We start from the raw sequence: 25093 nt of genomic DNA on the forward strand, positions 1-25093 counted from the left end.
AAATTGCTTTCTCATCATCTCAGAATTATTCCTATTTTCAAGTTGGAGAAATATCACAACAGCAAAAGTGTGCTAGGGACACAATCAATGACACACCACAGGTCACTTCCTATTCCCAGCCCTTTCTCCTCCCGTCGCTGGCTGAAGCCCGAGAGGCTGCCGGGCAGTCACCTTTGAGCCCCTGTCTGATAAGCCCTCTCTCCTCCTTGTCTGAATACCTTTGTTTTCTGTCCTAGCAGATCCTCCTGAAGGGATAACGATATTCTGTAACCCTTGTCAACCAATTGGTCCAACCAAGGGTGGTCTTCCCATACCACAAAAGGTCAAGCCTCCAGTCTCTGTGGTGCTTGGTATCTTACAGGAGCCCCTTGGTTTATATAACTTCACTTCTAACATAACAATTGGCCCATCAGAAAAAATGTGGAGGTTGAGGCAGAAGCAAGATAACCCATCATCTCTACCATGCACAAAATCTAACCACTCCATCTTTTTCTCTGTTGCTATTTTTACTTCTTCTGCTCATCTAGTAAATAGTAATATACTCTGTGGATGTATCATTCACCCTCTTCAAATACTCTGCAGATGACCTCACCTACTTCCAGAGCATCAGTGTCTCCTCTGGGTCAAGGACTTCAGACATCGGAAATCTTCAGATGTAAATTCTCTCCTGAGTCCCAGACCCAGAGCTATGGGTTGGACATTGTTGCTGAGTTGAAAGCACTGTCACCCACTGTCAATGCCTGACAGTTCATAGCTCTTGTCCATTCCGTTGGTTGGTGTCTCATTTTAATTGTCAGTGCCCATACTGTAGCGGTGACTAAATATCTTTCATGTCACGCCTGGTCACAGCACATCAAAGTAAACATGCCCCAAATGGGCCTCTGCAGTTATTCTCACTCCTCCCAATCTGCTGTACATCATAAATTTCTCCAGCAGCTAATGCCATTACCGTCAACTCCACTGCCCAAGCAGGAAACTTTTGCGCCATTACTACTTTTTCCTTATTTAGCATCTGTATCCAGTGATCATGTCTGGCTGTTCTCTCTCTAGATATTCCCCATGGCCAGGCATTGTCAAGTCCCTGGTTCACACGCTGTCATCACTTATCTGGCCTCCTATCTAGTTGCCCTAATTCCACCATCTCTAGTTTCTAAACCATCTCTCATCTAAAACTTAAAGTTACCTTCATAAGACACCAGTCGTATTATGTAATTTCAAATCCCACAAAAAATCTCCTGATTTCATCCAACAGGAACATGTAGGGATATATGTTAGATAAGGAATAAGAGTAACAGTACAGATATTATTTTTAAAAAAACCTTCCTATTATGAACCATTCTTTGTGTGAGACATTATGAAACCACTGAAAAAAGACCCAGCACCATTCTACTAGGAAGATGAAACATTAAAAAAATCTAATTGTAAAATATGAGATATCCCATTAACGTTGAATTTTTTTCCCCAGAGCCAGGCTGCTTTTATTAATGAGTATTGCCAAAGTTTCAGTGAATGTAAAATCCTAATCTTATAAAGTTATATTGGAAAACAAAAGAGAAATTTCTCAATCTGCCTGTAAGTGCTGTTATAATATTGTGTGTGTGTGTAATTTCCTTTAGTTTTTAAAAATTAAAGTAGAGTTGATTTACAATGTTTCAGGTATACAGCAAAGTGATTCAGTTATATATGTGTGTGTATATGTATATACATATTCTTTTTCAGATTCTTTTCCATTATAGGTTATTACAAGATATTGAGTATAGTCCCTTGTGCTATACAGTAGGTCCTTGTTTTTACCTATTTTATATATAGTAGTATGTAACTGTTACTCCAATGTCACTAGTTTATCCCTCCCCCACCCTTCACCTTTGGTAACCAAAAGGTGAAACACTAAAAAAACCTATTTGTAGTAGTTAGGGTTACCAGATAAAATATAAGACGTCCCGTTAAAGTTGAATTTTTGATGAGCAGTGAACAATCTTTTAGTATAAGCACATTCCAAGTATTGCACAGGGCATACTTACACTCAAAAATATTGTTTACCTGAAACTCAAATTTTATTTGCTAAATCTAGCAACCCTAAGTGTAGTAAACGATGACGCATGCTATAGTATAGGTAGGCAAATCACAGATCTACTACAAAGGAGAAAAATGAACTCTGTCTGGAAGGCCTCCAAAGTCTTTAGAAAAGAGTGGACGAGTTGTAATGATTAAGAGTGGTTAATTGGGTGGATAATACGTGTGTGTGTGTGTGTGTGTGTGGTGTGTCCGTGCGTACGCATACGTGTGTCAGACAGCATGAGGGATATTTCAGGCGTAGGAGAGAGCTTTATAAAGGCAGGCAAGAGCGATTTGACAGAGTGTGTTTGCAACAAAAATAGAGCTGATTTATAAATTTCTCCAATTTCCGTGGTGTAAATCCTCCACCCAGGGCAGATTTCAAGCAACAAACATGGCGTCACTTTGACATGGAGTTGGTAAATGATGTACTCCTGCAGTATTTCCATCCTGCAGATACAACAGATGTGAGTCACTCAAAAGAGTAAATAGTCACAGGTAGCAGCATAATTAGGAATGGTAAGTTGTGAGTATTTACTACCTCTGTTTTAATGTAATTTACTTAATTGCAAATTTATATAATTTAACTTTTAATAGTAGCTCTCTTTACACAACCAGCTTACGAAATGTAACAGTTGGCTTTCATGAGAACAGGCATCTGTAAGCACAGCCCTGTGTGTTGTGAGCTGCAGGTAAGTCTGTCTGGTGGAGTATAAGGTGTCTGTGTGAAGGAGGACAAGGGCGGAAACTCAGATGAATGGGGCAGGGGGATGCGGGCGGTGTCCGTTGTCCGACATGCCTTTTATACAACTCCCGTCAGGCTGTATATGGACAGATACAGAAAGATGATGATGATGATAGATAGATAGATAGATAGATAGATAGATAGATAGATAGACAGGCAGAATACTGAAGGTGTACAAATTCAACTTAATAGGACTCAACTTACAGAATGTCCTCCCCACCAGTATGCAATGAAATAAAAGGAACATTGGAGTCAGAGGTTTGAATAGTAGCTCCATCATTTACTGGTAGCCAATGTGAGCATCAGTTTTCTCAAAGCAAAAAAGCAGGAAATAATGCCTTCTTCTGGGGGGAGAGAAAAATGAACTGAGCTTTAATGTGGCAACGACTTTGTAAAACAAAAATTGCCAGAAGAAAATCCAAGTTGTATCACCGTGGATCCCACATATCTTTCCAAGAGAACGTACATTTGCGGCTTCTGTACAAGGTAGAGACACACCCTTATTTCTTACAGTGTGGCTGCACCAGTAAAGCTTTTCTTTCTTTTTCCCTTCCTATTCTCTCAGAGATCATCCTCTTAACATGGGCTTGGAGTCCCTCTGGGCATGTTCAAAAACTTTACCTCTCATTTCCCCATCTGGGTCTCCCTCTATGTCATCCATGAATTACTTAGGATTGCAGAGTAGAGAGATGTTTCTCAAGCCTTTTGTCTTCTCCTCAATCTCAGATATAAACACACTGCAGAAATCAGATCATAGATAGTCTCCTTGTTTCTAATACATGCTTGTTACAGCCGTTAAAATGATCAGCAATAGCGATTTAGAATAAACCAACCAATAAGTAAAAAACAAATATTAACACATTTCATGAGTTTTGGCATGTTGCTAAAAGTAGGCAGAAACATGTAAGCAAGAGAAACATAACAGAAATGAATAAAGATGAGGACAAACCACGAAATCCAGACATTGAATTTTAGGCTTAACTTGATAGGTAACAGCAAACCAAAATACTTATTATTTTTTTTTTTTTTTTGCAGTGCGCGGGCCTCTCCCTGTTGTGGCCTCTCCCGTTGCAGAGCACAGGCTCCAGACACGCAGGCTCAGCAGCCATGGCTCACGGGCTCAGCCACTCCGCGGCATGTGGGATCTTCCCGGACCGGGGCACGAACCCGTGTCCCCTGCATCGGCAGGCGGACTCTCAACCACTGCGCCACCAGGGAAGCCCCAAAATACACTTTTTAATCAGGAAGTAATATGATGCAAGTGGGATTTAGGGAAGAATATCTTAAAAGCTTACACAGGATGTTTTGCTATGTAAATAGCGGCTTCATATCTGTACTTAAAATTGAGGTACAATTTACTGCCCCCAAATTTTGTTGAGTTGATAAATATAAAATTTGTGCGGGAAAAACATAAATTAGTCCATTTGGCCCAAATCTGAACATTCAAAATAGAGTCTAGGAAGAAAACACAAAGTACATAGCAAGTCATCATTTTTCCTGCAAATTTTGCAAGCTCACTCTTCTGGTAACCGTATCCAAATCCTCGTTTACTTTGAATATTTATTGAACTAGCCTTGCAATTTGCAACATTATCAAAATAAAAATCACAATTCCTATGCCAATGTTGAAAGAAAGAACATCAAGTTCTTGTCAGTAACAACAAAATTTATTTTGTCCAGATAATACAATACTGAGCCTTTCCCTGTGTAACATAACCTCCAAATTTCATATTTTAATGACAGATAGAGATAGAGGGGGAGAACAGGAGTGCTCTAGGCGGCTTCATTTTGGTGTCCAATCCCACTGAGAACTACTGACCCTCTTCTACAAGAATTAGGAAACTAGAGAAGAACTAAAGTAGAGCTCGTAAACTCATGGCAGGTCTAAGACACACACACAAGTGAGAGGTGGTTAAGTGATAGGTGCTTTAGGTAAGAGAGCTGTCACCAAAGCTCGGCAGAAGATGGTCGTTCAGGTCAAGTGAGGTGGTCGTTCTGGTGAGGTGGTCGTTCAGGTCAAGTCTTGGAGAAAATGACATGTGAGCAGAGACTTGAAAGTCAGGTGGGTGAGAAAATTTGGTACTGAAACCAGTAGCGGCAAAGACTTGGGTGGAGACAGGAGGGGAGAGCATCTTCAGTGAAGAGGGAGTAATGCAACTCTGTGAAACGTCTGAACGGGAAAAGACCTCGTGGGAGGTGAGACAGCCAGGCACTGGACAGCACAGGGGCTGGCTTATTCACAGGGCAGCTGCCCTGTCCACAGCTGCGTGGGGTGGTGTAGACTAGAGAAAGAAGAGACAGCAAGGTCAACTAGGTTTCCAAGTGAAAGAGAAGGAGAGTATGGAATAAAAGGATGGCAGCGAGGATGCAAAGAAAGAGCAGGTGTGAGAGCTGATTCAGAACCGGAGCTGATGGGACCTAGTGACTGATCACACCAGGGATCCCAAGGTAGGGGGAGTGGGAAATGACCGGGGGTTCCCGTCCAGATGACTCGGAGGGTGGAAATGGCGTGAAGAGAGGAGGGAAGGTGGAGAAGGATGCGCGTGTTAGGTGGGGGGCGACGCGGAAGGATACGCAGAACTCAGTTGTACTCGGACCAAATAACATGGTACTTGAGCACCCTTATGTCTGTAAGGTGCTGTGTTGGTCTCTGCAGAGAGTACAGTAGTACATGAGATCCCACTCATTGTAAGTGCAAAAGAAAAATATCTAAATTTAATCTATACACAGAGAGAGACACACACAATGAAATCTAACTCAAAGTCACACTTTTTCCAAGTGTGAACTTTTCTCATAAATATGGCCCCAAACTATCCCCTGAGCTCTCATAGTAAATGACACTGCAAAGGACCAGCCCAAGTATTTTGACACTCTTAATGCTTCAAAGGATAACAGACGGTGGAAATAGCTCTCTGGTATGTCAAGGAAAGGCAGAGCTAGAAAAATCAAAGGAATGAATGAAAGAGACTTTCATTCTCCTCCCTGATTCTCCATATGTATTCTCTAATTTTTCATGTTTATCAGCTCAGTTTACCATTCACAGTAAGGGGGATAATGGAATCCATTTTGGAATCAGTTGTCAATTGGAACCCATTATTCAAATCAAACCAAATCAAAGTTCAAATGAAAAGAAAGCAACTTATGTCGGGTTGCAGTGGTGTAGCACAGTATTAATGCATTAGAGCAGATCAAGGACTTTCATAAAATACAACCCCCGCCTTCAAGAAGTGAACACTACAGGTGGGGAGACAAAATACAGAAAAAACATGAAAAGTTAATGAAATATTTTTTTTGAAAATCAACTAAGGCAACCCAAGAAAACATGTCCCAAGGCAGCACGTAATTTATTGACAAATGACTGGTATACTTTTTTATTAACATCTTTATTGGAGTATAATTGCTTTACAATGGTGTGTTAGTTTCTGCTGTATAACAAAGTGAATCAGCTATTCGTATACATATATCCCCACATCTCCTCTCTCTTGCATCTCCCTCCCACCCTCCCTATCCCACCCCTCTAGGTGGTCACAAAGCACCGAGCTGATCTCCCTGTGCTATGCGGCTGCTTCCCACTAGCTATTTTACGTTTGGTAGTGTGTATTTGTCCATGTCACTCTCTCACTTCGCCCCAGCTTACCCTTTCCCCTCCCTGTGTCCTCAAGTCCATTCTCTATGTCTGCATCTTCATTCCTGTCCTGCCCCTAGGTTCTTCAGAACCTTTTAATGTTCTTTTAGATTCCATATATATGTGTTAGCATACGGTATTTGTTTTTCTCTTTCTGACTTACTTTACTCTGTATGACAGACACTAGGTCCATCCACCTCACTATAACTCAGTTTCGTTTCTGTTTTCCATTGTATATATGTACCACATCTTCTTTATCCATTCATCTGTCGATGGACACTTAGCTTGCTTCCATGTCCTGGCTATTGTAAATAGAGCTGCAAAGAACATTGTGGTACATGACTTTTTTTGAATTATGGTTTTCTCGGGGTATATGCCCAGTAGAGGGATTGCTGGGTCATATGGTAGCTCTATTTTTAGTTTTTTAAGGAACCTCCATACTGTTCTCCATAGAGGCTGTATCAATGTACATTTCCACCAACAGTGCAGGAGAGTTCCCTTTTCTCCACACCCTCTCCAGCGTTTATTGTTTGTAGATTTTTTGATCATGGCCATTCTGACCAGTGTGAGGTGATACCTCACTGTAGTTTTGATTTGCATTTCTCTAACAATTAGTGATGTTGAGCATTCTTTCATGTGTTTGTTGGCCAACTGTATATTCTTTGGAGAGATGTCTATTTAGGTCTTCTGCCCATTTTTGGATTGGTTTGTTTGCTTTTTTAATATTGAGCTGCATGAACTGCTTGTAAATTTTGGAGGTTAATCCTTTGTCAGTTGCTTCATTTGCAAATATTTTCTCCCATTCTGAGGGCTGTCTTTTCATCTTGTTTATGGTTTCCTTTGCTGTGCAAAAGCTTTTAAGTTTCATTAGGTCCCATTTATTTATTTTTGTTTTTATTTCCATTTCTCTAGAAAGTGGGTCAAAAAGGATCTTGCTGTGATTTATGTCATAGAGTGTTCTGCCTATGTTTTTGACAAATGACTAGTATACTTTTTTTTTTTTTTTCGGTAAGCGGGCCTCTCACTGTTGTGGCCTCTCCCGTTGCAGAGCACAAGCTTCGGACACCCAGGCTCAGCGGCCAAGGCTCACGGGCCTAGCCGCTCCACGGAATGTAGGATCTTCCCAGACCGGGGCATGAACCTGTATCCCCTGCATCGGCAGGCGGACTCTCAACCACTGCGCCACCAGGGTAGCTCTAGTATACTTTTAAAATACTGCAGAAGCTCATCTTTAATTTAAAATTAACCTTCCCTTTCTTCAAGCAAAAGAAATAAGAGTCCACTTACTTCATATATGAGGAAACTTAGGTGCAACAACTCATGAGAGCAATTCTGTTCATTCTTCTATATCTATCAGATTTTATAACCTCCATGAATTTGTTCCAACTTGGGGTGAATGTCACGGAGAATGTTACTTAATAACTGATTATATATATTATGTCCACCAAACTCCCAACTATTGTGAATTCAATGAATCAAGAACACTGACATCACAGCAAAAGAAACCTATGGAATGGGAGAAAATATTTGCAAATGATGAGATCGACAAGGGAATAATATCCAAAATATATGAACAGCTCATACAACTCGATATCAAAAAAGCTAAAAACCCAATCAAAAAATGGGCAGAAGAACTGAATAGACTAAAGAAGACACACAGATGGCCAACAGGCACATGAAAAGATGCTCAGCATCACTAATTATTAGAGGAATGAAAATCAAAACCACAATGAAGTACCACCTCCCACTGGTCAGAATGGCCATCATCAAAAGGTCTACAAATAAGAAATGCTGGAGAGGGTGTGGAGAAAAGGGAACAACCCTCCTGCACTGTTGGTGGGAATGTAAATTGGTGCAGCCACTGTGGAGAACAGTATGGAGGTTCCTTTAAAAACTAAAAATAGAGTTACCATATGATCCAGCAATTCCATTCCTGGGCATATATCTTGGAAAAACAAAAACTCTAAGTCAAAAAGATACATGCACCCCAATGTTCACAGCAGCACTACTTACAGTAGGCAAGACATGGAAACAACCTAAGTGTCCATCAACAGATAAATGGATAATGAAGATATGGTACATATATACAATGGAGGGTTACTCAGCCATGAAAAAGAATGAAATAATACCATTTGCAGCAATGTGCGTGGTCCTAGAGAATAGTATGCTTAGTGAAATGTGGGAAAGAGAAAGACATATGATATCACTTGTATGTGGAATATAAAAATAATACAAATGAATGTATATACAAAACAGAAATAGACTCACAGACATAGAAACCAAAGTATGGTTACAAAAGGAAGGGGGACAAATTAGGAGTTTGGGATTAACACATACAAATTACTCTACATAAAATAGATAATCAACAAGGCCTCACTGTATAGCACAGGGGACTATATCCAATATCTTGTAATAACCTATAATGGAAAAGAATCTGTAAAGAAAACTGAATCACTATGCCGTACACCTGAAAGTAACACAATATTGTACATTAACTATACTTCAATTAAAAAAAGGACACTATGACATTCTTGTCTTCTAACCTCCTAGAGCACAGCCCAGGATTGAGCAGAAAGGGAGCCACCTTCCTCTCAACGTGGGTCCTCACGTGGATCCTGAAATGAATTACCAGCAGTGCCTGCCTCTGAGCAAGCCTGAAGCTTGGGGTCTGGCATCCTACTGCCTGGCTTCGAATCCTGCTTCACTATCAGTGGGTGTAGGCACACAAGCAAGTCATTTACATTTCTGCACTTCAGGTTCCTCTTTATAAAATGAAGATAATCATTGTGCTTTATAAAATGTTGTGAGGGTTAAATGCACATGAAGTGCCTAAGACAGTAGAGTATATGATTGCAGCTATTGTTACCACCCAGCCAAGAGTGAAAACCAGACTTTCTTCTGCCCTAACCTAATGCATAACTTAGGTTGGTGAGAGGTTCTGAGAATTAGGTATGTATTCTTCTCCTTGTGATGCTACCATATAAAGTAGCTCTCTCCATTGTGCCAGAGAGACTTCTTTCTTATGGATTTCCCTAAGGCAGCAGAAAAAAAATGTGTTATTTTAGGCAATGTAATTCCCTAGAGCTACATGCCTTTTCCATTTCCTTATTTTTTCATTAACTTTCCTAAGGAACTCCCAGGCTCAAATTCTTAGACAGTTTTTGAGTCTTTCCTCTCTCTGTTCCTTTCTCTGGTCCATTCACTTATCCCCAAAGCCACTGCTTTTCCTTCCAGATGTTCTCTCTCTCTCATCTATTTCTTCTTAACCGCGATCATTGTTCTTACTATTATTAACTATGTCTGATCTATTTTAATCATCTACTAATTTGTCTCCTGCTCTCCAGGAAAGCCCTATTATCATCCATCATGCATACTTCTGAAAAATCCATCATCCTGAAACGTTCCTTTCAACTGGGTACCTCCACGGTCAGACACTTTCATGTCTTCCTGCAGAGTAAAACGAGGTTCTTGATCCAGGACTGTAAGGATGTTTATAAACTGGTCCCAGCCTTCCTTTATCAGTTTATATTCCCCAACTCCTTTGCCAAACATGCTTCTTGAGCCAGATTGCATATTCAATGCCCCCTTTGCCTGACTGCTTCATTCTCACTCTGAACTGTTACCCAAGTCGTTTTCTTAGTCTGGGATGCCCTAAACTCTTCTTTCTATCCAATTACTACTCAGTCTTGATGGAAATCTAAAGTGCTTCTTTTCCCCCTGTAGCTCTTCCTGAATCCACATCACTTTAGCCACAAGTATTGATATATATACCCCGCTTTGAAAAAATTCCATATACATTTTTTAAGGAATTCACCTGATTTTTGTAAGGTATCTTTTATACCTACAAAGCCACCAACTTATCCATCTACCTGTCCATCCGTCCATCCACCCATCCATCCCTCCCTCATCTCCAACAATTAAATTATAAACTACTTGAGGGCAGATCCTATTATTTAACATTATTTTGGGAAGCTTCCCTCCCTCATCCTCTAATTTAGTACTGTATTTAGAACATAGCTTGGGCTCAATAAACATTTTTTTTAATTACAGAAAAAATATCAGATAACATATAATTAAATATTAATATAAATACAATGAAATGCTAAGTATTACTGGCTCTAACAAGTTTTCCTCCCCTCCCATTTTGAGTTAAGTTCCTCTGTGCTTTCATGGCAATCCATAAGCCTTTTCATAGTCTTATCCTCATACTTCATTGTAATTATTTGTTTACCTGTCTGTCAGCCCAAGTTACATCTTCTTAATAGCTTTATAAGTCTACAATATTTGTTGAATGAATGAGTAAAATGAATGAATGAATGTCAAAATAGACACTACACATTTGGGTCATCTGAACCGATGGAAATCTTATTTAACATTACCCAGTGTTAAATACGACTTAAAAGGTCAGCCTGTCATCATCTGCCCGTCATGTTCTGAATTTGTCTACCAATGACCTCAATTATAGATCACTAATGTTGCTACCTGAAATCATTACAAATATCTAGACACATTCACAAGGTTTAATATTTGTGAAATGCATAATAGATGAGTGCATTCATTTATCTACCCAAATCATTCTTCACTAAATAAATATTTGTTTGCTGCATAGATTGCCAAGGTCCTGGGCATAATCTTTTCCTTTTATTTAATACCTTCCTTCTAATACCAGCAGAAGTAGCCGTGGGTACAAATTCTCCTTTGACTCTAAGCTCCCTGTTTTTGCACAACGACCATCTATTCTCCTGGCAGAGGCAGACCGTTCTTGTCCTGGACAAAAGACTCTGTAGAAGAGCAGAGGAAATAGCAGTGATTCACAGAGTAACCAGGCTAGGCCCTGAGGCACAGCGACTTTCTAATAATAATATTGCCAGTATTTATTTCCTCTCTATGTGCGTTTTAGAAGAGAGGTAGAATTCAGTGATGCTCACATTAATTTTAGTTTATGAAAAGATCAGTCATCCCAGCAAATGTTCATTTTCACTGAGCATCTCAGTGGTACATACCAGTGGTTTTAAATCAGGAGCCTACGTCAGGATAACTTGGGCAAATGATCTAAATACACATTTCCTGGCCTCACGCACAGCAGGGAACACTGGATAGATGATGGGGTAGTATGAGGTGGGGTCTATGCTTTTTAAAAGTCTCCCAACGCTTTTTTTTTTTTTTTGCAGTACGCGGGCCTCTCACTGCTGTGGCCTCTCCCGTTGCAGAGCACAAGCTCTGGATGCGCAGGCTCAGCGGCCATGGCTCACGGGCCCAGCCGCTCCGCGGCATGTGGGATCTTCCCGGACCGGGGCACGAACCCGTGTCCCCTGCATCGGCAGGCGGACTCTCAACCACTGCGCCACCAGGGAAGTCCCTCCCAATGCCTTTTTATACCACTCCTCTCAATAAGAAACAGTAATAAATAAGAAAAGATACAGTCTATGTTTTGACTGGATTAGCCAAAATTTATACATACATATATATATATATAAAGACTTGGTGAATATTTGTTAAATGGACACTATAAAGACTTGGTGAATATTTGTTAAATGGATAAAATATTATTGAGATTATTGACTTCCACTTTTGTAGAATAATATTTATATAGTACTTTATTCACAACTCTCTCATGTACTTTACCTCATTTCATACTCAAAAACTCTCAATGAGATAACTAGAAACGATTTTCTTCCTATTCTTCAGATGAGAAAACTAAGGATTTAGGAAGTTAAAAGAACTGGGCCAATGTCTTGCAGCAAATGAGTAGCAGAGCAAGGACTGAAAATATATAGTTCGAACCCTTAAAGCTAGAATTTACTCATTATTCCCTGAAGAACTGCAAAATTCTTCTCCTGGGTAATAATGTGGATTACCTGCATATTTTGAATCCGTCCGCTATTATGAACCCAGATAACCTGAATTCTAGACCTAGATCTGCCCCTTTCCTGCCGAGTCACCCTGGGCAAGCCACTTCCCAGGTCCATGTGGCGTCCACCATATGCAGCCCAAGTCCATACGCCCTCCAAGCTTGAGCTCACGGGCCCAGCCGCTCCGCGGCATGTGGGATCTTCCCGGACCGGGGCACGAACCCGTGTCCCCTGCATCGGCAGGCGGACTCTCAACCACTGCGCCACCAGGGAAGTCCCTCCCAATGCCTTTTTATACCACTCCTCTCAATAAGAAACAGTAATAAATAAGAAAAGATACAGTCTATGTTTTGACTGGATTAGCCAAAATTTATACATACATATATATATATATAAAGACTTGGTGAATATTTGTTAAATGGACACTATAAAGACTTGGTGAATATTTGTTAAATGGATAAAATATTATTGAGATTATTGACTTCCACTTTTGTAGAATAATATTTATATAGTACTTTATTCACAACTCTCTCATGTACTTTACCTCATTTCATACTCAAAAACTCTCAATGAGATAACTAGAAACGATTTTCTTCCTATTCTTCAGATGAGAAAACTAAGGATTTAGGAAGTTAAAAGAACTGGGCCAATGTCTTGCAGCAAATGAGTAGCAGAGCAAGGACTGAAAATATATAGTTCGAACCCTTAAAGCTAGAATTTACTCATTATTCCCTGAAGAACTGCAAAATTCTTCTCCTGGGTAATAATGTGGATTACCTGCATATTTTGAATCCGTCCGCTATTATGAACCCAGATAACCTGAATTCTAGACCTAGATCTGCCCCTTTCCTGCCGAGTCACCCTGGGCAAGCCACTTCCCAGGTCCATGTGGCGTCCACCATATGCAGCCCAAGTCCATACGCCCTCCAAGCTTGGTTGTTGACCATATCATGTGGCTCGATGTAAAGCTGACATTAACTCAGTCGAAGATTTTCTGGAACTTGTGCAACCTTAGTTTCCTTAGGATATCTTTTAAAAATAATTATTTGGGGTCTTCCCTGGTGGCGCAGTGGTTGAGAGTTCGCCTGCCGATTCAGGGGACACGGGTTCGTGCCCTGGTCCGGGAAGATCCCACATGCCGCGGAGCGGCTGGGCCCGTGAGCCATGGCCGCTGAGCCTGCGCGTCCAGAGCCTGTGCTCCGCGACGGGAGAGACCACAACGGAGAGAGGCCCGCGTACCGCACAAAAAAAAAAAAAAAAAGTTCTTATGGACAAATATCACTTAGCCCAAGAAAGCAGAAGGGATGAAGATCCACTAAGCTGGCTGCTTGGGGCTGGCCCTAGGCTTAAGGTAAACATGACCTTTGGGCTTCCTGATAGAATCAACAAGATGATAAAGAATAGGATTCAAGTCAGATGCTCTGCACAAGAGGGGGAAAAAATTGCATTTAGCTAAAACATACTCTTCACAGGAACAAAGGACAGGGACAGTATACAGGGGATAAAGTCCTCCTACATCAGGGTCACCAACATAGGAGCTGCTCAGAGGACCATTAAAAGAGGACCTAGTTCAGTCAGCAAGGGATAATTGGTGAAAGGAATTAATCACTAGTAAATTTCCACAAAACACAACTGTTACATATAAAACTACTACAGCTCTACTCCTAAAGAAAAAAAACTCTTTTAATTCCCAAGAAGAAGGCATCTTCTCCTCTGAGCACTCAGACAGAGATAAACACAATATTATCTTAAAATAGTTACAGCAGAAAGAGGAGCTTTGTATGATTTTGTAAACTGGCATAGAATGACTTGCAGAAACCAGCACATCATACAAAGAGAATGAGGTCTATAAAAGCCACACGATTAAAAAAAAATTCTGTCACTTCCTAATTATAACCATGAATCGGAAATGTCAGTGTTCTCAGTAGTCTCTATTTTCAAGTTACTGGCTGTACTGACTTTATTCTAAAAGACAAAACCATGTTTTTTTTTTAGTTGGAACTTTTTTCTATTATCACCTGATCAATATGACCCCTGCTACAGTTGGTAATAGAACTATAGACTATGACATTGAATACCTCTTATAGTATAAGAAAAAAAAAGTGAACTTAGCAAAAATTGAAACTCATCACATTTTGATGTAAACATGTGGCTGAAAATAGTACAGAAATGGCTGCTTGTCTCTGAATAATACCTTCATTCATAATAAAATACATAGCTAAAAGATCCTTTGCAAACGAAAACATGATCCCTTTCTTCTTGGCTGAATTTTACTCAGAAAAAATGAGAAACCTTTCAAAACAGGAGCAATATTTTTAAAAGTAGTATATATTTTAAAATATTCATTTCCTCCAGTGTATCCAAACACCTACAGAATTATTAAATCTATCCCAACAGAATGTCAGAGCGAAAAAACATCACACAAGAACAAATTTATTTAAAATGGTGAAGTCTAACCATGTTTCAGTTATTACTCAATTTTACTTTTCACCACTTTTCACCTTCAGTACTTGAAGGTCTTTGCAAATTTACCTAAAGTGATAAGGCGTGATTTCTAAATTTGTCACGTACATACACCATTGAAGATACATAAACAGGATGCTTAAGACTTTATGTAAGATGTTAAAAAAATAAATAAAGTAATTAAATAAATTTTTAAAAAGAAAAAAATATTTTTCAATACTCAAAATAAATTCTCTATTAAATAATAAAAACAAGACTTTATGAGAACATGTTCCTACACACTATGCATTTAATGCACACAGGACCGATCAAGCCTATGGGCGTTTACACACATGACTTGAAGCCCCCTCCCTCCAGTACACAGCAGAAATTCCTCTTCTCTTTCATTGCTTCCAAAGCTTCCTTAAATTCCACTAAAGTTCACTGAATTCCACTTGCTCCACCTCTATGGCCACCAGCAGAGTCCAAACCACCCTCATGTTCTGCCGAAACCACCACAACTGGCTCCCAAAGTCCCTCGTCTTCTTCCCACCCATGGGCCAGCTACATTGGACCATGATCCTCCCTTCTGTGAACGGCTTCCAGAGCTTCTCCACAGACTTACATAAAATCCAAAGACCTGGATGGAACCGTTGCTCATCTCCTCCACTGTCCACCTCCTCCTCGATTTTCTCTGCCCTTCCTTAACCACACTACACTGGTTTTCTTATAAGGTCCACTGCACGTACCATCCTCTCTGTCTCAATTGCCTTCTGCTGGCTCTTCTCAAGGCCGACTTCTCATCTTTCAAGTCTCTCCTTAAACCTCATCTCCTCCCAGAGCCTTCCTTGACCTTGATTCTGCTCCCTGAACAGCTTCCCCTGTGTGGTCTCTTTCCCTGTACTTCATTTAGGCTCTGGTTAAAAAGGAAGAGTTTTAACATGTATGTTAGTTTGTTGTTTAGATCTTCTCCTCCTGCATGCTAAGTTCTACAAGGACAAGGACTCTGGTTTGTTCATCATCACCACAAGTGCCTGATGCCAGGCTCTGTGCATGATACAGAGTAAATAAATATTTGTTAAAGGGAGAAGGACTAGGCCAGACTCACTGTAGAGCCAGCAGTGATTCCCCACCACACACTCTTCCACCAGCTGAAGATGTTCAAGTCCCTTTTGCTCAATGGTACCTTCTCATCCGAAGCTGATTTGTCTTCATTGACCACACCTGTACTGAGATCAAAATTCAGGAGAATATGGAAAAAATTGAGTATGAAATCTGCAGAACTTCAGGAGCACAAAACACCAGGAGGCTCAGGGGGAGCAGAGGGGCAAGATCAGGGAGAACAGGGAAAAGCACAGGCTAAATTCCAGCATCCACTGTCTCTCTCAGACCACTGAAAGGAGCCCCTGGATCCACGACAGAGGTATGCCTGAGGTGGTGATGGTCTGCCAGTGGGTTGTCAGTTTTCAGTGTTAGCCATGGACCTTCTTCCATCTGCTACTAGTGCAAGACACAAAGCTCTGGGCATCAGTACACACAACCTGAAGTTCACGTGTGGTGAGTGGACCTTAAAAGCACAGTGATACAATGACAAGGGCTGCTGTCCAACTGTTTACAACTTCAAAGACAATTTTGTCTACTCTGTTATCTACTGCAATATTGATATATAATTTTGCTGTTAGATATGTGATTTTTAATGAAAAATCATATTTTCAAGTATACACATATATGCAGAGTTTCCATACTATTATGGGAAAAGTAAATATATTAATACATATTTTTCTCAGTTATATTTTTGGTCCTCAAGGTTGACTATTTTAAAATTAAGTTAACTATAAGCTGCCACATTTCCATGATTAAATTAATTCTAGTCCCATACATGTTGATCCTCAGAAGTCCCTATGTTAAACAAATCTGAACAAAGATTGTTGTTGCTGAAAAAAGTCATGCCCTTGAGATCTGAAAAACTATGTCTCTTAAAAGAAAAATATGGATGCAGGCTCCCTGTCAATTCAAGGCTGACTCATCTGAAGCTGTGAGAAGGGAAAAGAACAGTGTGTGTGACACACATGCCCAAGTCAAAAGCCTCAAGGCAGATGGTACCGGATGACCCAGTCCAAGATGTGAGTTACCACTGCACAAAGAGAACAATTCTGGAAAAGAGGAAGTAGAAAGGACAAAGACCAAGTGGCCAAGGAAAATCCTGAGACTCAACAATCTGAATTTTTACCCAGACATAAATTCATTTTTTGTTAAATGAATGAAATTGATAATTAATTACAGGACTTACAGACATCTAACTAACAAAACAAAAGAAAAATAGGTAAAAATAAAAAACAGTGTATCAAAACCAGTTTCTCAGTTTTTCTAAAGGTAATCAGAGAAACTCAAACCAAAGAATCTCAACAGTATTCAGGAACTTGCATCTACAAGGTCTTTTAGATACTAACTTTCTTTCTGATTGGTCTTTAACTACACAGAACCTAGACTTTGAGGTTACAATGGTAATTTTTATATGATTAAATCAGTCCTGCACACACACACACACACACACACACACACACAGAGGAGAGAGAGAGAGAGAGAGAGAGAGAGAGAGATAATGTTTATTTTCTGAAAATTAGAAAGCAAAAGTATCTATAAACTCAAATCATGAAAGCTTCAAGAGTTAAATAGAACTGACTTTTGAATGTTAGTTGTTCTGAAGATGTGGGGATTTCATATGATACAGTTACCTAAACATACATACACAATGATACAGAACCATTATAAATGTTCAAACAAGAAGGAACTTAATAAGCATTTAAAAAAAAACTTACTACAAAGAGAAGATGATGGCACCACTGGTGAAGTCTACCAAACATCTGATGAAAAATTATCTTTCACAAACTTTTCCTAAATAGAATAGTAGGGAATACTTCCAAGTTCATTCTATGAGGCTAGTATCACCCTGATACCTAAATCAAAGACATCACAGGAAAACTACAGACAAGTACCCCTTATAAATACTTACACAAAAATCTTCAAAAATACTAGCAAATCAAATAAAGCAACAAATAAAATGGATAGCCAAGTGGGAATGCAAAATTGTCTCAACATATGAAAATAAAGCAGTACACCATATTGATAAGATAAAAGACAGAAAAGCACATTATTATCTCAATAGATGCAGAAAAAGCAGTTGAGAAAATCCAACATCCTTTCATGTTATGAACACTCAACATACTAGAAATGGAATGAAACTTTCTAAACCTGATAAAGACTATATACTAAAACCCCATGACTAATATCATATTTAATAGGGAGAGACTGAAAGCTTTCCCCCTAGTATCAGGAGCAAGACAGGTATGTCTGCAATCACCACTTTTTGACATCTGGATGTCCACATGCAAAAGAATGAAATTGGATCCCTACCTCACACCATATATGAAAAGTAACTCAAAATGGATCAAATACCTAAATGTACAAGCTAAAACTAAGACTCTTAAAAGAAAACCTAGGGGCTTCCCTGGTGGCGCAGTGGTTGAGAGTCCGCCTGCCGATGCAGGGGACGCGGGTTCGTGCCCCGGTCCGGGAGGATCCCACATGCTGCGGAGCGGCTGGGCCCGTGAGCCATGGCCGCTGAGCCTGCGCGTCCGGAGTCTGTGCTCCGCAACGGGAGAGGCCACAACAGTGAGAGGCCCGCTTACCGAAAAAAAAAAAAAAAATGCTAGGGAAAACCATCTTAAATGAGGGATCTTGTGATCTTCTGCATCAGTTGATAAATTAGACTTAATCAAAGTTGAAACCTTAAAAGAAAAAAAAAAAAGAAAACCTAGGGGTAAATCTTTATGACCTTGAATTTGATAATTTCTTAGATAAAACACCAAAGCTACAAGTAACCAATGGAACATAGAACTATTCAACTTCATCAAAATTAAAAACTTGTGTTTCAAGATACTATCAAGAAAATGAAAAGACAACTCACTAAATGGGAGAAAATATTTGCAAATCATTTATCTGACAAGGATATAGTATCCATCATACATTAAAAAAACTCTTACTACTCAACAATAAAGACAAATAACCCAATTAAAAATGGACAAAAGATTAAATCAATATTTATCCAAAGAAGCAATACGAATAGCTAAAGATCACACGATAAGATACTAAGCATCATTATTCATTAGGGAAATAAAAATCAAAACCACAATAAGATAACCATTCACACACTCCACACCTACAAGATGACTATAACTAAAAAGACTGACAATAACAAGTGTTGACAGGATGTAGAGAAATTGGAATCCTCTTACATTGCTGGTAGAAACGTAAAATGGTGCAGCTATTTTGAAACACAGCGTGACAGTTCCTAAAAAATGTAAACATATAGTTGCCAAATGACTCAGAAATTTCATTCCTAGGTTTATACTTAAGAGAACTGAGAATGTACGTCCACTCAAAAACTTGTACATAAATGTTAAAAGTTGCTTTATACAGCATACAAATTGGAAACAATCTAAATGTCCATTAACAGATGGATAAATTAAAAAGTGGTATATACATACATTGGAATACTATTTGGCAATAAAAGGAATGACGTACTGATACTTGCTGTAACATGGATGAATCTTGAAAATATTATGCTAAATGATGAAAAACAGACATAAATAATCACATATTATATGATTCAGTTTATATTAAATGTCCAGAATAGGCAAATCCATAGAGACAGAAAGTAGGTTAGTTTCTAGAAGCTGGGTTTTGAGGGGAATAGGGAATAGTGCTAGTGGATATTAAGTTTCTTTTTGGAGTGATCAAAATATTCTGAAATTACATAGTAGTGATAGTTGCACAATTTTGTAAAAGCTAGTAACTTTTACACTTTGAAAAGGTGAACTGTATGTATGGAATATTAATTTTTTCTTAATTTTGAAAAGCAGTCAATCACCAACAAAAACAAAGGAAAACCAAAAAAAGACTGAACAGAAATATGATCTATGTACCTCTCTGGATTCGACTCATTCCTGATCATGTCACTGTCCACAGGAATGTAAACATTGTTTCTCTAAACACAGTTTTCCCTTGGCTATATACTCTTTTTCTAGATTTCTGCTTTCACATTCCAACTTTAGCATTTCTAATGTGACCAGCCATCCCAGTTTTCCCAGGACTGAGAGGGGTTCCCAGGACATGAGACTTTCAGCAGTAAAACATGGAAAGTTCCAGGAAAACTGAGACAAGCTTGTTCTTTTCTGATTTTGTATAATTTACTTAATTCCTTTTCTCTTTGTCCTGTGATGTTATCTATCCTGCCCCTTCCATTCTTTCCTTCAAACTGACACCTTCTCCCTGTGCTACTTCTTTTTTTTAAAAGTATTTTAATAATGAAGTTATTTCTAAAATTCACTTTTTGGAGACATAAAATTAGTCTTATAGAAGACATACTTTTTAAGCTCTGTAAAACAACTTTGAAATTAAATTAAATTTATCATAAAATATTTTCTATTAAATATGTTTTATTTTTATTGGAGTATACTTGATTTACAATGTTGTAGTAGTTTCAGGCAGTGATGGCAGTGATTCAGATATATATATATTCAAATTCTTTTCCCTTATGGTTATTACAAAATATGGAGTATAGTTCTCCGTGGTATTTCATTTATGTTAATGGCTTTATTATAAAGTAATTGTTCACAAATTAGTATAACTCATCTAAGTCTCTCTTGAGTTTGAGGTATGAATAGCCAACTGTCTTTGGATGTTTCAATCAGAGATATCTTTGGACACTAATATATACATCTAATGCTAAATCTAAACTAGTTTTACTGCCTAAATTAACTCTCTTCCTGACATGATCACATCCACTCAATCTCTTGAGATAAATTGAGTTATCTCCTCTTCACTTTGCTGTATCATCACAGCTAATGAATCACTGTACCCTAATTTCACCACCCGGCAAACATTCTCAAATCTGTCCTACCCCCTACCTCTCCTGCTTAGACCTGCTTCCATCCATGGCTGGAATTGATGAGTAGACAAACGTTTCTCAGACTTTTAAAATCCATGATCACTTTGAAAAACTCAAAAACCCCATAATGTTATGTCAACTTTCAAATATTGTATTAAAAATAAAACCAAAGACAAGACCCAACATGTAGCTTATGTCGTCCAAGTTAGAACAGTGTCCTCTTCTTCAGAGATGTCGGCGCTGCACCTTCTGAATCCTTTATTTCTCTCCCACTCACCATCCGTCACACACGCACTCTCACCCACACAAGCAGACAACATACAGATACGCACACGTGGACGCTCACAGGCTCCAGCAGTGAGTACATGTTGTAAATCATCCCCCACAAGCTGATGTTTCGGGGCCTCCAGGCAACTGTTTCCTCCTTCTGGAGACCGTATTCTAAAACTGCTTCCTAGTCAACTACTCATCCTTCAAAATTCATATGAACCGTCGCAGGCTCTGAAAGTCCTTCTCTGACCCCGTCAACCCCAAAGAGATTGAATCATTTTCCCTTTTTTAAACATACTTCTAGTGTTGCAGATATCATGTAGTAATACCATTGAGTGGATTATGTAATGCTGCCCCCAACTTGGGAAGGAACTGCTTTATCTATGCATCTTATACCTGAGGAATAGCAGCCATCAAACTCAATTTATTGAACTCCACTAATGTTTTTAGTATATTTATTACTTTGATTAAGTGATGACAACTTAGGCAGCATGCTTAAAATACGTGACATTTTAATAACTGAAAAAAGAATCTTCCGGGAGTTTACACACACAGTTATCAAAATATAAAGTATACTGACATGCGCAGCCATCAACCTAGACTTGCAAAATAGAAGATACAAGTGACCCAAGTACAGTCACCCTACTCCCTATCCACCCATTAATAATCTATCTCTGTTTTCCTACTCACTATGCACAATCAACATCTCCTTCTCCGGACTTCTCATTTTCTCGTCACACCTATAGAAATAGAGTATTTCCACCCACTTATATGCTAAAACTGCTACGTCAAATGCCACCAATGACGCCTCTGTGGCCAAATCCAATGCACATTTTTTTTATCTCTTAAATTATTGATTTTCTGTGCCATTTGCTACTGTTGGGCATCCCTCCTGAGTCCTTCTACCACCGTGGTTTCTCCTGCTTCTTTGACCACTATTTCTCAGCTGAGCCAGGGGAGCTTCTTCTTTTACCTACTCCTTAAGCATTGGTTTTACCCAGGCGCTCTGTTATTTTTTCCAACTCTGTACCGTTTGTGGATGTTATCTAGTTCCCCAGCTAACTGAGTGCTTCAGGTTCATGTACCCAACTTTTTCTTCGACAGGTACCCTTAGGTAATACACGGGTGCCCCAAATCATCATATCACAATCTGAACTCCTCACTGCCCAGCTACCCATAGGCCTGATTTGCTTTTTTATCTCCCCATCTCAGCTGGCAGTCCTCAATCAACAAAACCATTGAAATGACAGCCCCCTAAGCTCTTTCCTTATAAAGCATATTCAATTGACAACTAAGCACCACCTGTTTGCCTTCTTACTAAGCTCTTGAAATGTTTCCTTCCCACACCCTCTGCTACTCCTGTAGGTCAAGACCTTCTCTGGACTGTTGCAATAGTCCATTAATTGACTTGCTTGTCTCCAGCTGTGTCCACATCCTGTTCATATTCCATTATCCCTACTTCTGCCAAAGTAAGTAATACATATTTTATATAAACACACACACAGTGCAAATCTGACTAATTAAAATCCATCAGTGTATCATCATAATTTAAACAAAAATAGGGTGAGCGAAGGGATTGTCAGAAAAGAGGATCCAGCAAGATGACAGCTGCTTCTTCTCAGCCACTCTATTCAGAGGGGCCACCAGGAAAGTCCCACTAGGTGCATGGTAAGTTACAACAAGATTTCCACAACTAAAGTCTACGGAGAGCAGAAACAAAGTAAGAAAAAACATTATCTAAAGTCTCATTGACAAGGATGCCAATAGCTGTTTCACATCTCATAATTCCAGTTTTAAGTGGACATTGGAATAAGTGGGACCAATTAAAATGGAACCTCAATATGTGGAATAAAACACATCTTAAAATCAACTTCAATTCCTCAAAGAACTTTCCCCAAAGTTGCTTGAATCCTAATATAAGTAAAATGTTTTCTAATGCCTAGAACATAAGATGGAAAGTGGGGATCATTACATTTCTTATGAATTATCAACCAAAGTTCCACCACCAGGAAAAAGGCTTTATAGCTAGAACATTTATAGAAAAAAATGGCAACATCATTAAGAGTTCTTCCTCCAACTTAGAACTTTAAAAAATGTAATTATAAATCATCTTTACTGTGGCTAAATCTAAATTATTTGTATTCCTTGAAAAGTACTGACTAAATGTAGAAGACAATATTCGAGTATACTTATTGAGATAAAGTCTATAACCCATCTATGGAGCCTCTTGAAATTTATTTACCAAAATTTTTTATCCTAAAACATAAATAATTTTGAATCTGTGATTGTATGTAACATACAAAATATAAGCATTTAAACGTCGTATTTAATTTCAGTCTTTGCCAATGGGAATAAAAACGACATAGCAAAAGAATTACAAAAATTTACTTTTCTTCTCATAGCCTTTTGACAATCTTCTTACTTTATTTTGGTTTTATTTCAAAGAATTCTCAGATAGCTAAAAAAACCTATAGAAAATCACTCTCAAGACACATTTCTTCAATGGCTTTTGCAAAAAAACTTGGAAGGAGACATTTCCCCGGTAGTAACTACTTGGCTGTAATGGCTATTATAACAGCACTGCTGAGACATTTTCAGGAAATGTTTAATTTTTCTTACCAGGAGCATAATTCTTTTCAAAAGATTGACTATATCTTGCTACTCTGCAGAATTTTAAAGCTCTTCAAGTTTCATCTCATCAAAATCCACATTTTCAACATAGTTTACTTATTTGGTTTTTTCTCTAGTTCCCTTAGGTTGGTCATTTAACCCTTCACGTATCCACACTCGGGGTTACAATAACAAAAACAAAACCAGTGGGCCATCCCTCTTTTAGATTGTCCCTTACCTTTAAATGACCCAGTGCGAGGTTGGCCATGAACTACCTGTGCACTTCCCTTATTCACAACAAGGAAAGTAGCCCTTTCTGTACCTTTTCTCCATATTCCTAGAGTCTTAGGCTCCGATCCACATACATTCTAAATCCAAAATGTATAGAATTTCTGCACCCTAGAGCCCTAAAAAATGTGTCTCTTTCCTCTAATTAGCTTTATGCTTCCCATATGACATTAGAAACAGCACTTAATAAAGATGCTTGATACACAGAGCTCCTGTTTCCAGATCATTTTATCTAATTCAATAGTAGCTTTTTACCCCCTAGAGACCCCAGAGGAGCCACAGTTTGTACACCCGCATGCAGTGTAAATGAATGCATATGTAACCAGCGATGTGTGTAAGAGACGACATTTTCAGTCAATAAAACCAATGCCATACTCACGGTGAAGGCTGGTGGGGCTGGTGTTCAACATTTCTTGGGGTTTTGCAGGCAGCAGGCTTCACCATGTCCCTGACCACACACCTGGGGCGCATGATAGACAGCACAATGCACTATTAATTATAAAACGGGGAGAAACATCTGGAAATTAAACATGGTACTGAAAACAAGTCTAAGGGAAACTCTTTGCAAACCCCTTAATGTTAACCTGGAGTCCCTGGAAAGCCCTGGGGGTTGGAAACCTTCAACTCAGGCTTCCAAGAGCTCAGTTACACCCAGATGAAGTCCGTGCTGGCCTCGGTATTGGATTTCCCTTTTAGTACCAATAAAATGGTCGTCAGCAGCCTTCCCCATAGGAGCAAGGGTACTGAAAGCTTTGGCCTCACTGTACCAAGACATCTGAAAGCTTAAACATAGGAACGGCTGTTGTGTTTAAAATGCGCAGGACGGGGCTTCCCTGGTGGCGCAGTGGTAGAGAGTCCGCCTGCCGATGCAGGGGACATGGGTTCGTGCCCCGGTCCGGGAAGATCCCACATGCCGCGGAGCGGCTGGGCCCGTGAGCCATGGCTGTTGAGCCTGCGCATCCGGAGCCTGTGCTCCGCAACGGGAGAGGCCACAACAGTGAGAGGCCCGCGTAAGGCTTTGGCTATTTTACTAAAAGACACGGACTCTTGTTTCACACCCTTTATCATACACAGGTCTTTCTCTTTATGAAAAAAGAGATCTGAGAGCCTTCAAGACACCCCCCAAGTTCAAAATCCCTTCAAGCTAAGAAAAGAGGAAGAGTCAGAAGGAAATATGCATAAATAAAGTGTGTGTACGTGCGTGTGTAAAATAAATAGAGAAGATACCTGCATAGTGTGAAAATAAACAGGAAAAGG

The 25093-nt window shown here is 39.3% G+C and overlaps 1 protein-coding gene across 1 annotated transcript in view; it reads right to left on the minus strand.

Annotated features, from left to right (window-relative positions):
* Positions 1 to 24307, minus strand: part of RIMS1 (regulating synaptic membrane exocytosis 1) — a 395670-nt gene extending 371363 nt beyond the window's left edge. Inside the window, 1 exon segment of the mRNA XM_024731859.1 lies at positions 24216 to 24307. Coding sequence (XP_024587627.1) covers positions 24216 to 24307 — 92 coding nt within the window.
* Positions 24308 to 25093: the final 786 nt, after the last annotated feature.

Source organism: Neophocaena asiaeorientalis, unplaced genomic scaffold, assembly GCF_003031525.2.
Source record: "Neophocaena asiaeorientalis asiaeorientalis breed wild unplaced genomic scaffold, Neophocaena_asiaeorientalis_V1.1 scaffold450, whole genome shotgun sequence".
NCBI classification, from domain to species: Eukaryota; Metazoa; Chordata; class Mammalia; order Artiodactyla; family Phocoenidae; genus Neophocaena; species Neophocaena asiaeorientalis.